The 15813-nt window shown below is 41.9% G+C and overlaps 1 protein-coding gene across 1 annotated transcript; it reads right to left on the minus strand.

Moving 5' to 3' along the window:
* Nucleotides 1-13187: 13187 nt before the first annotated feature.
* LOC115134816 (transcription factor Sox-19a-like) lies at nucleotides 13188-15324 on the minus strand. Its single transcript, XM_029669004.2, has 2 exons — nucleotides 14392-15324; nucleotides 13188-14104 (listed from the first exon to the last, which is right to left on the minus strand). The coding sequence occupies exons 1-2, from the start codon at nucleotides 15045-15047 to the stop codon at nucleotides 13825-13827; spliced, it is 936 nt and encodes a 311-aa protein (XP_029524864.1). The 5' UTR covers nucleotides 15048-15324; the 3' UTR covers nucleotides 13188-13824.
* Nucleotides 15325-15813: the final 489 nt, after the last annotated feature.

The following is a 15813-nucleotide window of genomic DNA, read 5'->3' on the forward strand; positions in this document are numbered from 1 at the left end:
GTAAAGTTAGCATTTAGTAATATGTATTATTATTTAGCACGGTGCTCCTCTTACGAAGTTTAAGATAGAAACGCTGCTCAAACTTTGAAATATGTAAATGGATCAGCACCAGAGTGCCTACATATAACTTTTTGATATCTTTAATACTTTTCAGTTATACATTTTGAGTTCTTCTTTTTGTCCTCCATCTACTTTCATGGCATTTAGTCAATATTCTAATGCTCCCCATTGTGGCATCATCACAGCCAACAGTTTATTTACTGTAAATACAATAATACAACGTTTGACAAAAATGGGCTACTTTGAGATATTTGGTAATAACTTAGACAAAAGTCTTCCTCTACTTCTCTGCATTTCAAATATGACAGCGGAACAACATCTTATTCTGATAAACGTTTACAGCCGTTTTAGTAACTTCATCAACAACATTTTCTGTAACTTTTTTGTAAGCAACTGACATTTTTACCACTTCCCCAACAAGTTCGACAAAAAGATTAACATCTTCGTCTACTTCTATGCTATTTAAATCTGGCAAAGGAATCCAAATATATTTTATGGTTCTAAAGATACAGCTGTTTTAGTAATTTATCATTTTAAAAATCCCAATTTCTTTCCAAACAACTGCGGTTTTGACCACTCCCCCAACAAGTCAGACACAATCTTAGAGTGTATGACAAAAAATAGTTTGAGGCTAGGACATCTTTGTCTACTTCTGTGCTATTCAAATCTGGCAAAGGAATCAATAGCTTCTACGGTTCTAACGATACAGCTGTTTTAGTAAATACTTTAATAAATGTTTTCCCACCTTTTGCAAACAACTGGCATTTTTAACACACCCCAATAAGTCGGACAAAACCTTGGTGTATGAAATCTCCCTCTACTTCTCTGCTTTTCAAAGCAAAAATGCAAACAGAAATATCTTCAACCAATTAAATGTTAAAGCTGTTTGTTGTAGTTTAGAGTGACAAAAAGTATGTAGCTAACGTCAGCTAACCCCTGTATGTCTCATCAATTAGAAGCCTAAACAGACCATTGAAAAACTTTGAGGGTGACCACAACCACACAATTATTGACCACAACCACACAACTAATGACCACAACCCAACTATTGACCACACCTACATAAATATTGACCACACAAGTAAAGAACCACACAAATACTGACCACAACCACTCTACTGACCACAATTACTGACCACAAATACTGACCATAACTATTGACCACAACACTACTGAATCACACAACTATTGAGCACAACCACAAAAATACTGACCACAACTACTGACCACACAGCTATTTACCCACACAACTACTGACCACAACCACAAAACGACTGACCACACAGCTATTTACCCACACAACTACTGACCACAGCCGCAAAACTACTGACATCACAACTACTGACCAGATCCACTGACCATAACTAATGACCACAACCAATCAACTACTGACCAACACTATTGACCATGACTACTGACCACAACCCCACAACTACTGACCACAACCATGCAAACTACTGTCCACACAACTACTTACCACAACCACATAACTACTGAACACAACCACACAGCTACTGACCAAAGTTATTATTAGTAAGGAAAACAACTACCAAGGCAATGCGGGCGGCAGCCGGAAAATGTGCCAGGGGGAAATGCTTTACGCAGAACTTTAAGTTCTGTTCTGACTGGAGATGCATAGATGTCTGTGTACATGATCTGGGAAACACTGGGGAAGTGCTTGAGCTCTCAACGAAGAGAGAAGTTTCTCCGGCTCAGTAATGCCTCAAACGTAAATTGTCCGCAACAATGAAATTGTTTACTTCTATGTGTATTAATGAGGAGGCGGAACACACCTCAATTCAAACTGCTGTTGAAAAATACAACTTTGAATAATTAGAAATTGACCAATTGAAACATTGCCTAGAGATAATTAGCATACAGCGTGTCTTGGTTTGAGGGCAGTGTGGGTTAACTATCCTGTTGCTTAAAAATCACATTTTGGAACACTGAGTGCATTCTGACATCAGGCAGCTTCATTAAATAGCAGAGTTGCAAAGAAAAAGCCATATCTCAGACTGGCCAATTAAAATAAAAGATTAAGATGGGCAAAATAATAAAAACACTGGACAGAGGAACTCTGCCCAGAAGGCAAGCATCTTCACTGTTCACTGTTGCGGGTACTATTTAATAATGAAGCTGCCAGTTGAGGACTTGTGAGGCGTCTGTTTTTGAATCTAGACACTCTAATGTACTTGTCCTCTTTCTCAGTTGTGCTTTCTCAGTTGTGCACCGGGGCCTCCCACTCCTCTTTCTATTCTGGTTAGAGACCGTTTGCACTGTTCTGTGAAGGGGGTAGTGCACAGCATTGTACGAGATCTTCAGTTTCTTGGCAATTTCGCAATTTCGCATGGAATAGCCTTAATTTCTCAGAGCAAGAATAGACTGATGAGTTTCAGAAGAAAGTTTTGTTTCTAGCCATTTTGAGCCTGTAATCGAACCCACAAATGCTGATGCTCCAGATACTCAACTAGTCTAAAGAAGGCCAGTTGTATTGCTTCTTTAATCAAGACAACAGTTTTCAGCTGTGCTAGCATCATTGCAAAAGGGTTTTCTAATGATCAATTAGCCTTTTAAAATTATAAACTTTGATTAGCTAACACAACGTGCCATTGGAACACAGGAGTGATGGTTGCTGAAAATGGGCCTCTGTACTCCTATGTAGATATTCCATTAAAAATCTGCCGTTTCCAGCTACAATAGTCATTTACAGTATTAACAATGTCTACACTGTATTTGTGATCAATTTGATGTTATTTTAATGGACAAAACATTTACTTTTATTTCAAAAACAAGGACATTTCTAAGTGACCCCAAACTTTTCAACGGTAGTGTACATTTCAACCATTTGCATAAAAGAACCCACCAGCATTAACTCTTGAACAGTTCAACCTAGATACATCAAATCTACTTTCAAATGTTCAGGCTATCCTAACTTTTCATCTAACTAATTCTCTGTAACCAGTCACCACCATGACTACAGCAGACATTACCACTACCATAATATATTTCCAAACCATACATACTTTAACCCTTGTGTGGTGTTCATGTTTTTGTTATTCACCCAATGTTCGCGGGTCTGATGGACCCACAACATTTGGGTTTTTAATGTAAATCATCAGAGCCCTCTTCCTTCAATCCTGTCTCTCCTGAGAACCATGTAGCCAGGCACAATCAAAGCAGCAGATGGAGAGTTTTTATGGAGCCATGTCTCTGAGAGGCAGAGGAAGTCAAGGTTGGAGTCTGTGAGTAGATGTTGAATTTGATCACTTTTTGGAATGACACTGCGAATGTTCAAGTGCCCCCCTAGTAGTTCCCTGGGCTTAGATGACTCGATAGTGACTGACACATTAACAAAATAAACATTTTCTGATGGTTTAGTTCATGACGTTTTGTTTAGTTTTGATTAGGGGCAGTTCGGTTGTGCAATTAACTGTCCCTTCCCTCTTGCTCTGGATGCGGGGAACAAATTCTAAAACGCTTGCGTGCCAGAAGCAGAGTCTGAGATTGCGTATAGCGACTTGGATATGTTTGGAGAGTCAAATCTATTCTTGGAGCTGGGTGACTCGAGAGAAATCATGGGACCATAGACAATATTCCGAACATTATGGTATGCCGTGTACTGTCCTCTCCCGTGGAACGGTGAACCAATGTGTTTGTCTGGGATGTTGGTTGATTCCCCAACAGTAAATTGATTGCGTCATGCCTACAAGGACGCACTAAGGTTATCAGTAGAGCAGCTACATAACTGACAATAATGGCAAAGTACTGGAGATAAAACACATAATTGTGTTTTAAATCTTTGCATGAGTTACTTAGCTGGGGTCGGCGTACACCTGATGTTTTAGATAAAATAACAGCATCTGGAGGAGAAGTGGCCACACCACCCTCCCTTCCATCTGCCATTGATAGTTTCCAACAAATACATTTTGTGGTTCAGTAGTTGTGCAGGTCACTAGCTGTGTGGTCAGTAGTTGTGTGGTCAGTAGTTGTGGTCAACAGTGTTGGTCAGTAGTGGTCATTAGCTTTGGTCAGTAGTTGTGTGGATGTGGTCAGTAGTTGTGGTAAGTAGTTGTGTGGTTGAAGTCAGTAGTTGTGCAGGTCACTAGCTGTGTGGTCAGTAGTTGTGTGGATGTGGTCAGTAGGTGTGTGGATGTGGTCAGTAGTTGTGGTCAGTAGTTGTGTCTTCAGTAGTTGTGTGGTCAGTAGTTTGTTTAAATAGTTGTGTGGTCTGTAGTTGTGTGGACGTGGTCAGTATTTGTGGTCAACAGTGTTGGTCAGTAGTGGTAAGTAGGTAGGATCAGTAGTTGTGTGGATGTGGTAAGTAGTTGTGTGGTTGAAGTCAGTAGTTGTGCAGGTCACTAGCTGTGTGGTCAGTAGTTGTGTGGATGTGGTCAGTAGTTGTGCAGATCACTAGCTGTGTGGTCAGTAGTTGTGGTCAACAGTGTTGGTCAGTAGTTGTGTGGTCAGTAGTTCTGGTCAACAGTGTTGGTCAGTAGTGGTAAGTAGGTAGGATCAGTAGTTGCGTGGATATAGTCAGTAGCTGTGGTCAGTAGTTGTGTGGATGTAGTCAGTAGCTGTGGTCAGTAGTTGTGTCTTCAGTAGTTGTGTGGTCAGTAGTTGTGGTCAACAGTGTTGGTCAGTAGAGGTAAGTAGGTAGGATCAGTAGTTGTGTGGATGTAGTCAGTAGCTGTGGTCAGTAGTTGTGTCTTCAGTAGTTCTGTGTTCAGTCGTTGTGTGGATGTGGTCAGTAGTTGTGTGGTTGAAGTCGGTAGTTGTGGTTGTGGTCAACGGTAGTAGTGGTCAGTAGTGGTCAGTAGTTGTGTCAGTAGTTGTGATCTGTGGTTGTGTGGATGTGGTCAGTAGTTGTGGTCAACAGTGTTGGTAGGTAGTGGTCCGTAGGTATGGTCAGTAGTTGTGTGGTTGAAGTCAGTAGTTGTGGTCAACAGTGTTGGTCAGTAGTGGTAAGTAGGTAGGATAGGTAGTTGTGTGGATGTGGTCAGTAGTTATGGTCAGTAGTTGTGTGGTTGAAGTCAGTAGTTGTGGTCAGTAGTCGTGGTCAACAGTGTTGGTCAGTAGTGGTAAGTAGGTAGAATCAGTAGTTGCGTGGATATAGTCAGTAGCAGTAGTTGTGTGGTCAGTAGTTGTGTCTTCAGTAGTTGTGGTCAGTAGTTGTGGTCAACAATGCTAGCCAGTAGTAGTCAGTAGGTATGGTCAGTAGTTGTGTGGATGTGGTCAGTAGCTGTGGTCGGTAGTTGTGTGGTTATGGTAAATAGTTTTGTGTTCAGTAGTTGTCGTGAGTGGTTGTGGTCAACAGTGTTGGTCAGTAGTAGTCAGTAGGTATGGTCAGTAGTTGTGTGGATGTAGTCGGTAGCTGTGTTCAGTAGTTGTGTCTTCAGCAGTTGTGTGTTCAGTAGTTGTGATGTCAGTAGTTGTGATGTCAGTAGTTTGTTTAAATAGTTGTGTGGTCTGTAGTTGTGTTCAGTAGTTGTGTGGATGTGGTCAGTAGTTGTGGTCAGTAGTTGTGGTCAACAGTGTTGGTCAGTAGTGGTCAGTAGGTATGGTCAGTAGTTGTGTGGATGTGGTCAGTGGTTGTGGTCAACAATGTTGGTCAGTAGTGGTCCGTAGGTATGGTCAGTAGTTGTGTGGATATGGTCAGTAGTTGTGGTCAGTAGTTGTGTGGTTGAAGTCGGTAGTTGTGCAGGTCACTAGCAGTGTGGTCAGTAGTTGTGGTCAACAATGTTGGTCAGTAGTGGTCCGTAGGTATGATCAGTAGTTGTGTGGATGTGGTCAGTAGTTGTGGTCAGTAGTTGTGTGGTTGAAGTCGGTAGTTGTGCAGGTCACTAGCAGTGTGGTCAGTAGTTGTGTGTTCAGTAGTTGTGATGACAGTAGTTTTGATGTCAGTAGTTGTGTGTTTAAATAGTTGTGTGGTCAGTAGTTGTGGTCAGCAGTTTTGTGTTTGTGATCCGTAGTTCTGTTTTTCAGTAGTTGCGGTCAGTAGTTGTGGTTGAGGTCAGTAGATCAGTAGTTATGGTCAGTAGTTGTGTGGTCAGTAGGCATGCTGGTCAGTGTTGATCAGTTGTGTTGGTTAGCAAGTGTGTTTCTGTTATGATCAATAGTTGGAATGTCAGTAGTTGTGTGGTTGTGGTCAGTAGTTGTATGGTTAAATAGTTGTGTGATTCAGTAGTTAAGTGGTCGGTAGTTGTGGTCAGTATTGTGGTCAGTTGTTGTGGGCAATATTTGTTATCCAGTACTGACCAATCTTCGTTTTGAGCTCAATTTAGAGTCGCATAGCAAAGGGGCCTCCATCATTCTTAAATGGAAGAGCTGTCCGCCCGAGCCAAACTGAGCAATCGGGAGAGAAGCGCCTTGGTCAGGAGGTTGAGAAGGACCTTGGTCAGGAGGTTGACCAAGAACCCGATGGTCACTCTGACAGATCTCCAGAGTTCCTCTGTGGAGATAGGAGAACAGTCCATAGGGACAACCATCCCTGCAGCACTCCACCAATCGGGCCTTTAATGGTTGAACGGCCGTGAGAAAAAAGACACTGGTCTGATGAAACCAAAATTGAATTCCTTGGCCTGAATGCCAAGCGTCACGTCTGGAGGAAACCTGGCACCAGCCCTACGGTATAGCACGGTGATGGCAGCATCATGCCGTGGAGATGGTTTCAGCAGCAGGGACTGGGAGACTAGTCAGAATTGAGGGAAAGATGAACGGAGCAAAGTACAGAAAAATCCTTGATTGAAAACCTGCTCCAGAGCGCTCGGGACCTCAGACTGGGGTGAAGGTTGACCTTCCAATAGGACAACAACCCTAACGCTTCGATCACACCAACAGTGTCATTGCACAAAATAGTATGCAACATCATCTGGATATGTATGAAACAACAGTTCAACATTCACCTTCTGCTACCATTTCGGTCAAGCCATCTACCATACAGTTTGACACATATGTTCGATAAATCCAATTTATGCACCACACAGAACACACTGCAACTGCCTCTGCAACGCAATGCTGCAAGGTAAACACAGTGTTTCATTGGAAATGAATGTGATTTTGGTGTACCAAAATGCAATGACGCTGTCGGTGTGTTTGAAGCATAAGCACACAGCCAAGACAATGCAGGAGTGGCTTCGGAGCAAGCCTCAATGTCCTTGAGTGGCCCAGCCAGAGCCCGGACATGAAGCTGATCGAACATCTCTGGAGAGACTTGAAAATAGCTGTGCAGTGACACTCCCCATCCAACCTTGAGAGGATCGGCAGAGAAGATTGGGAGAAACTCCCCAAATACAGGTGTGCCAAGCATGTATAGTTATACCCAAGAAGAATCCAGGCTGCAATAGCTGTCCAAGGTGCTTCAACAAAGTACTGAGTAAAGGGTCTGAATACTTATGTAAATGTGATATTTCAGTTTTTTCTTATTCATAAATTAGCAGAAATTTCTAAACCTGTTTTTGATGTATGATTATTGGGTATTGTGTGTAAATTGATGAGGGGAAAAAAAAACAGTGCCTTGCGAAAGTATTCGGCCCCCTTGAACTTTGCGACCTTTTGCCACATTTCAGGCTTCAAACATAAAGATATAAAACTGTATTTTTTTGTGAAGAATCAACAACAAGTGGGACACAATCATGAAGTGGAACGACATTTATTGGATATTTCAAACTTTTTTAACAAATCAAAAACTGAAAAATTGGGCGTGCAAAATTATTCAGCCCCTTTACTTTCAGTGCAGCAAACTCTCTCCAGAAGTTCAGTGAGGATCTCTGAATGATCCAATGTTGACCTAAATGACTAATGATGATAAATACAATCCACCTGTGTGTAATCAAGTCTCCGTATAAATGCACCTGCACTGTGATAGTCTCAGAGGTCCGTTAAAAGCGCAGAGAGCATCATGAAGAACAAGGAACACACCAGGCAGGTCCGAGATACTGTTGTGAAGAAGTTTAAAGCCGGATTTGGATACAAAAAGATTTCCCAAGGAGCACTGTGCAAGCGATAATATTGAAATGGAAGGAGTATCAGACCACTGCAAATCTACCAAGACCTGGCCGTCCCTCTAAACTTTCAGCTCATACAAGGAGAAGACTGATCAGAGATGCAGCCAAGAGGCCCATGATCACTCTGGATGAACTGCAGAGATCTACAGCTGAGGTGGGACACTCTGTCCATAGGACAACAATCAGTCGTATATTGCACAAATCTGGCCTTTATGGAAGAGTGGCAAGAAGAAAGCCATTTCTTAAAGATATCCATAAAAAGTGTTGTTTAAAGTTTGCCACAAGCCACCTGGGAGACACACCAAACATGTGGAAGAAGGTGCTCTGGTCAGATGAAACCAAAATTGAACTTTTTGGCAACAATGCAAAACGTTATGTTTGGCGTAAAAGCAACACAGCGCATCACCCTGAACACACCATCCCCACTGTCAAACATGGTGGTGGCAGCATCATGGTTTGGGCCTGCTTTTCTTCAGCAGGGACAGGGAAGATGGTTAAAATTGATGGGAAGATGGATGGAGCCAAATACAGGACCATTCTGGAAGAAAACCTAATGGAGTCTGCAAAAGACCTGAGACTGGGACGGAGATTTGTCTTCCAACAAGACAATGATCCAAAACATAAAGCTAAATCTACAATGGAATGGTTCAAAAATAAACATATCCAGGTGTTAGAATGGCCAAGTCAAAGTCCAGACCTGAATCCAATCGAGAATCTGTGGAAAGAACTGAAAACTGCTGTTTACAAATGCTCTCCATCCAACCTCACTGAGCTCGAGCTGTTTTGCAAGGAGGAATGGGAAAAAATTTCAGTCTCTCGATGTGCAAAACTGATAGAGACATACCCCAAGCGACTTACAGCTGTAATCGCAGCAAAAGGTGGTGCTACAAAGTATTAACTTAAGGGGGCTGAATAATTTTGCACACCCAATTTTTCAGTTTTTGATTTGTTAAAAAAGTTTGAAATATCCAATAAATGTCGTTCCACTTCATGATTGTGTCCCACTTGTTGATTCTTCACAAAAAAAGACAGTTTTATATCTTTATGTTTGAAGCCTGAAATGTGGCAAAAGGTCGGTCGCAAAGTTCAAGGGGGCCGAATACTTTCGCAAGGCACTGTATCTAATCAATTTTAGAATACGGCTGTAAGGTAACAAAATGTGGAAAAAGGGGTCTGAATACTTTCCCAACGCACTGTATACATTTGTCTAGTCCTAGAGACAATCTGAGAATTCATATGAGAACTAAATATATTGGCTAATACAAGACAAGCACGCAGTCCTTTCATGGTCCCACTATGAATGCATTGACCACTGGGGTGTTCCAGAAAACAGGATAATTATGTCGATCTGGTTCATTTAGAAAGCTGAACTTGAATATGGATTTTGGTTGTCAAGTAACCCATACCATGTACATTTTACACATCTGTATTGCTCAAAAATATGAATTAATTTCAGGGTCATCTGGCCAACTCAATGATCTTGCATTCTGAAACAGACAGACCACATACCAACTCAGCACTGATGAGAAACACTGAGTACAATAGGAGATAAATAACTGGCAAAACAAATGCAGGATTTTATTAGTTGTGGTCAGTAGCCGTGTGGTCAATAGTTGTGGTGAGTAGTTGTGTGGTTGTTGTTGTGGTCAGTAGTTGTGTGATCAGTAGTTGTGGTCAGTGGCTGTGGTCAGTAGTTCTGTTGCTGGTTCTTTGGGCCCTATAGTATGGACGTGATCAGCAGTTGTGTTGTGGTCAGTAGTTGTGTTGTGCTCAGTGGTTGTAGTCAGTGGGTGTGTGGTTGTGGTCAGTAGTTGTGTGGTTGTCGTCAGTTGTTGTGGTCTGTAGTTTGTCAGTAGTTGTGTGTCACTGGTCAGTTGTTGTGTGGTTCAGTTGTTGTGTGGTTGTGGTCAGCAGTTGTGGTCAGTATTTGGGTGGTTCTGATGCTACTTTTCTGGGCCCTACATTATGGACATGGTCAGTAGTTGTGGTCAGTAGTTGTGGTTAGTAGATGTGGTTGTGGGCAGTAGTTGTGTGGTTGTGGGCAGTAGTTGTGTAGTTGTGGGCAGTAGTTGTGTGGTTGTGGGCAGTAGTTGTGTGGTTGTGGGCAGTAGTTCTGTATTTAAATAGTTTTGTCGACAGTATTTGTGTGGTTCAGCAGTTGCGTTGTTCAGTAGTTGTGTGGTTATTGTCAGTAAACAAGCACACCATTCCAGACCGGTCTGCCTGTTTTACAGTTTGAATTGTTCTTCTAGCTAAAATGGTTGAAGACTTGTAGTGACCAGAATTTTCCCATTCTAGTCTTTGGCTCCTGAAATGCATTGGGATTCATGCAAATATCGTAATAGTGTGAAAAGTATTATTAGTAGTATCAAAAAACATTTAAGCACACTGGCCAGTGGTGGTCTGGACATTTGACAGTTGTTTTGGTGTTGGTAACTTTGGCGGTTTTGGCAGCAGAATAATATTATTATTAAGTATGAACAGTTCGTAATGTTGTGCTTTGCTTTAAGCAAGCACACCTAATTATTTCAGGCCACTAATTCAGCTGATTGGCAAGGTGAGCATCAACAAGCCCAAGTTGGAGATGTGCTGCCACAAGTAGGATCCAAAACTGGTGGCTGACTTGTTGGTGGCCCTTCTGCCGAGAACTGTGCTGGCGAGCACCAACCAACCATTCAGCATAAGGAAATGTGTGTAAGGAGAAGCTGGACGATTACATTGTGGAGGCTGTCCCCGGTAACATTTTCACTCATTTTACCTCATGTTACCAGTTTCATGTACAGCTTCTATATGCGTTCTCATTGTGCTGGAAGATTATTATCTATTGGAAAGTCTGGTAATAACTTTGTTTGAGCAGATCCCTACTCATCAGCCACTATTAATGGTCATAATTGTTATTTTTTCTTCTCTCTTCCTTTCACGGCTCCTTTCTTCTTTCTTTTATCTCTATCCTATCATTTTCTTTTTATCCTTATGTTGCCTTTTTTCTCAACATTTCTCTCTTTTCCCCTTGCTCTCTTCTCTGTCTTTATCCTCTCACTTTCCCCTCTGTCCTACTTTCTGTCCATTTTCTCTCTTTCTATATTTTTCTCTGTCTTTATCCTCTCACTTTCCCCTCTGTCCTACTTTCTGTCCCTCCATTTTCTATATGTTTCTCTGTCTTTATCCTCTCACTTTCCCCTCTGTCCTACTTTCTGTCCCTCCATTTTCTATATGTTTCTCTGTCTTTATCCTCTCACTTTCCCCTCTGTCCTACTTTCTGTCCCTCCATTTTCTATATGTTTCTCTGTCTTTATCCTCTCACTTTCCCCTCTGTCCTACTTTCTGTCCATCCATTTTCTATATTTTTATATTTTTTCTCTTTCTTTTTCATCCTCTTTTTGTATTGTTTCTCCTCTCTCGCTTTACCTTTCTCTCTATCCTTCTCTCAATTTCTTCATCTCTCTTTCCCCCTTCTTTCTCGTCTCTCCTTCCCCTCTACCTCAATTCTCTTTATCCTATTTCTAACTTTCTCTATTCTCTCGCATTCTCTTTTTCTCTTTTAATACCCATTTCTTCAGCAATTCCACACCTTTTTTTCAGGGAATATACCTTTTCCATTTTTTTTCATATACACGGCAGCTTTTGATTAAGTTTTTGGGGTATGTTTTGTGTGCGCACAGGCTTGCTTAATTAAGTTTGTGTGATTCTTGAGATTGTTGAAGCTTGAGCTTTTTATTGATCTAATTCAATGTTGCATTATGTCAGTACCATAAAGCATTAGTTTTTTGGTCACTTCAACCAAAAAAGGGGATGACAAAGACCATAGTATCATGGTAATAATACATTGTAAACAACTACCATGCTTTCCTGTTTACATGCTGCTAGTACTAAAACACATGCAGTCACTCCACCTGTGGTAGTACCAATCAACAAAATACATGGCTTTTTGGTCACTAGCATGGCAGGAACATACTATGGTATTTGCACCATGAAAAATATGAAAGGTCCATGGTATTATTTTCCATTGTACTACCATGGTACATGTTTGTAAGGGCTGTCTAGTTCTTAACCGTACATCCCACACACACATTAGGTTGTGCTTTAGCATCAGTTTGAAAGGCTCACAGATCAATGCTAAGCTATCAATTGCCTGTAATAAAATTGTTGAATTGTGCTGTGTAGGCCTCTATTTGACATCTACAAAAGACTGTTGGGTGGGATGAAGGTGTTTTGTTGAGATACAAGAAGACAGTGTCTTAGTCATTTAACTGGAGGGGGTAGTTAGTTTGACAGGGGTATCCCTTGGCAACAACAACATGTGGAAGACAGCCTTTTGCTAAGAGATTTCTTCAACCAGAAAAGTGGACCCCCCTTCCTTTCTCCTAAGGAGATTATAGCTTGCAAATGCAGGTACTCTCACTCTATCCGTTAGTTTACATGTTCCGACTTGCCCTAATCAGAAAAGACCCCACCTCAAAAACAATATGAACTTTGTGAAATAGTTTTGGTAGAAACGTTTGTTGAGTTCCGTAAATATCCATCCATGGCCTGCCCTATGACATTCCCTAGCCTAGCTTGACTAGTCAGTCAGTGATAGCAGACCTTATTTCCATGAGAATGGCGAGGGGCATGGAAAGGGTTAAGCCTGGACTGTGGGATAAGGAAGAATAGGCATTCAATGCAACGCTAATTTTCTGCCCCGTGGGACACACCAAGAAAAGAGGACAAAGCCCAGCATAAGACATGCTGAGAACCACGGTATACTGTGTGCACCTGCATGCTCTAAAGCAGTGAGGGGAACAATGAGATTTACCGAAACGGGCAATTATGCTCTGAAGTCCACTCTCCTTTTCTGTTGGCAAAGAAGCGGGCAAAGGTCTGGAGAAAGTGAGATATTATCGGTGGATGTAGACCTATATAGGACTTTTACTTATGCCAGATTTTCTCAAGCTACAAATAAATAAAAGCAATGTATATGAAAATCTGTCTCAATGTTAATCCTAAAGCTTAGCTACATTGTATGTAAATGGTGTTTGTTTAGGAATTTGTCATAGAAAAATTGTGACGGTAAGAAAATAGAAAAATTATAAAACAAATCTTTATTTCTTTTGTTTTTACATTATTATCGTCAAGTGACTTGAAATAACAATACCCTTACTATAAGGGCATTAATAAAAACATTATTCAATACATTTCACAACTCTAAATAAGGCCTGAACCTTAGAAAGCAGCATTGATTTAAACTAAACAATAACAAAATCCTCAAACATTTGTTCAGTTTTGTTTCAAAAAGTTGTGAAATAAAAAACCAACTGCCGTTAACTTGAATATAAATCAAAGTGTATAGACCCATTTAGATGTACATTTGTTTTCTGAACAGACAGAATAGGCAGTCTGAGAGAAAAACTTGGGATTGTCAGCGTCGAAGCCATTTTGTTCAGAATTCATCAAAATAAAGTCCACTTCAACTTTTTGAGATCCCATTTCAGTCCTAAAAACTATTTTCAAATGAGGGGGTTTAGAGAAAGGCCAGAATGGGACAATATCTGGGGTTTGCAATAACTCATAACCATTGAGGCGTTCCAACTAAAATGTACACTGAAACCAATCAATGACATCATCTTGCCACAAAATAGTGTTTGTGTCAGCGACCGATCGCATCGTTGTATTAAAATTACGTTTTTCTTTCTTCAGTCCCTACACATTTACTAACCACATCAGTCTACCACCAGTCAATCCCAGCAGACCAAGTGAGATCAGGTTGTGGGTAAGAGTGAATTCAAAGGTGGGTGAGTGGAGCTGACCCTCCCAGGTAATGCTGCTGGATGTTAGCTGCCGAGGCAGAGTACCCCCTCTGGGCATCTGAAGCATCTCCCCCAGGCATGTACATGCTGATCATGTCTCTGAGATGGTCCCCCTGGACCTGGGGACCACGCTGGGCCTGGTGGTGGTTGTGGGTCCCCGTAGGGGAGGGGGACATGCTGTGGCCATCAGACTGCTGCTTCACCATAGACATCACTGGGCTGACCTGCTGGGGGCTGCTGCTGTAGGACATGGGGCTGGATGACAGAGATTGGAGAGTGAGTTACTAATCAATTGAGGCAAATAAATGAGAGGAACTATTGGACTTGAAAAAGTCACAAAATAACAGAAAACAAACCTACAACCTACATTAACAAGGTGGGAATAGGCTACCAGCATCCTTAAAACAACCTGGCCATTGGGTTGGTTGTTCCAACATATCAATGACTGTTGATTAGCAACAGTTTAGGCCTATAGCTCCCATTGGAAAGGAAATATAGAATACACAGCAATTCCATTCACTGACAAAACCATCTAAATTCACCTGTATGCGTTGGCACCATTCATGTAGGCCTGCGCCTGGGCCACGCTGGACTGATACTGAAGTGCTGACAGGTCATAGCGGTGAAGTTGCTGACTGTAGCCGAGCGCCTCGCTCTGCATCGCCGCTGTGTAGCCCCCGGTGTGGCCCCAGCCATAACTGTCGATTCTGGGGTTTCCACCTTGTCCCTGAGCCGTGGACGCACTCAGCAGGTGGTTACCAGCCGACATCTGATACTGCGCGGCTAGAGTATTGTTCTTCGGCATTAGTTTGGTTTTACGACGGGGTTTGTATTTATAGTCTGGATAATCCTTCATGTGCACCGCGCGGAGGCGCTTGGCCTCGTCAATGAAGGGCCTTTTCTCTGCGTCTGTCAGAGATTTCCACGCGACACCCAGTCGTTTGGATATCTCAGAATTGTGCATTTTGGGATTCTCCTGGGCCATTTTCCGTCGCTCACCGCGAGACCATACCATGAAGGCATTCATGGGCCGCTTGACTTTGTCCATCGGGTCGGGTTGGATTGCCGGTGGTTTGGATCCTGTGTGGCCGCCCCCGTGCCCCCCTCCTCCATTGGCAGGTGGCATCCCTGTTCCAAGATGATGCGAGGGACCAGTGGACTTGAGTTGGTGCTCCATAATGTTATACATATTTACCATAAACGAAATATACAATTTGTGAACAAAGTTTTAAAAGTACGCCTGCTGTCCTCGCAGTGGTTGACCAAACTTCCTTGGTAAAAAGTCGGTGAAAATGTCAACCAAGCATCCCAAGCATTAGTTGAAAACAATACAATTAAAATGTCAGCGATGTAAATAAAGTCGTAGCAAAAACATCCTGCTACCAACTCACGATTCAGATGCAGACCTTTAGGCTACTCTGAGAATTGAGATCAAGAGATACTGCTGTAGAGTTCCTTCTTGAAATCAAAACTCCCTCTCCCACTGGTAGCTTGGTGATTATAAAACGTATTCTCCAGTAAATCCGCTCTTAACTTCCCTCCCTTCCTCCACCCTACTAATTTACATCACTATAGAAGGGGTGCGGTGAATTTGGAATGCACTTGAGTGAATATGAAAAGAGGAGGAATCGCTGAGGGAGGGAAGGAGGGGGCAGGGGGGATCCCTCACCCACCTCTCTCTTTCCAATAGCAAAGACAAACTTTAGTTTCTTACATGTATGATATAGTTCATGTTTATTTCCATAACATTGGCCACCACAGAGACATGTTTAAGGCAAGGGAGGGAGGAAGGAAGGATGTGGAAGGGGTTCACCTCACTCAGTCTCTCTCCAATAAAAACTTTTAAACTATTTTAAATGTTCAGATTCATTATTTTTATTTACTGAAGATATAGAATCATTTGGTTTCCGATTTTTTTTTGGCCTAATATTGACCACCAAACTAATGACACTTGTTGACAATAA

Source organism: Oncorhynchus nerka, linkage group LG9a, assembly GCF_034236695.1.
Source record: "Oncorhynchus nerka isolate Pitt River linkage group LG9a, Oner_Uvic_2.0, whole genome shotgun sequence".
Classification (NCBI taxonomy): domain Eukaryota; kingdom Metazoa; phylum Chordata; class Actinopteri; order Salmoniformes; family Salmonidae; genus Oncorhynchus; species Oncorhynchus nerka.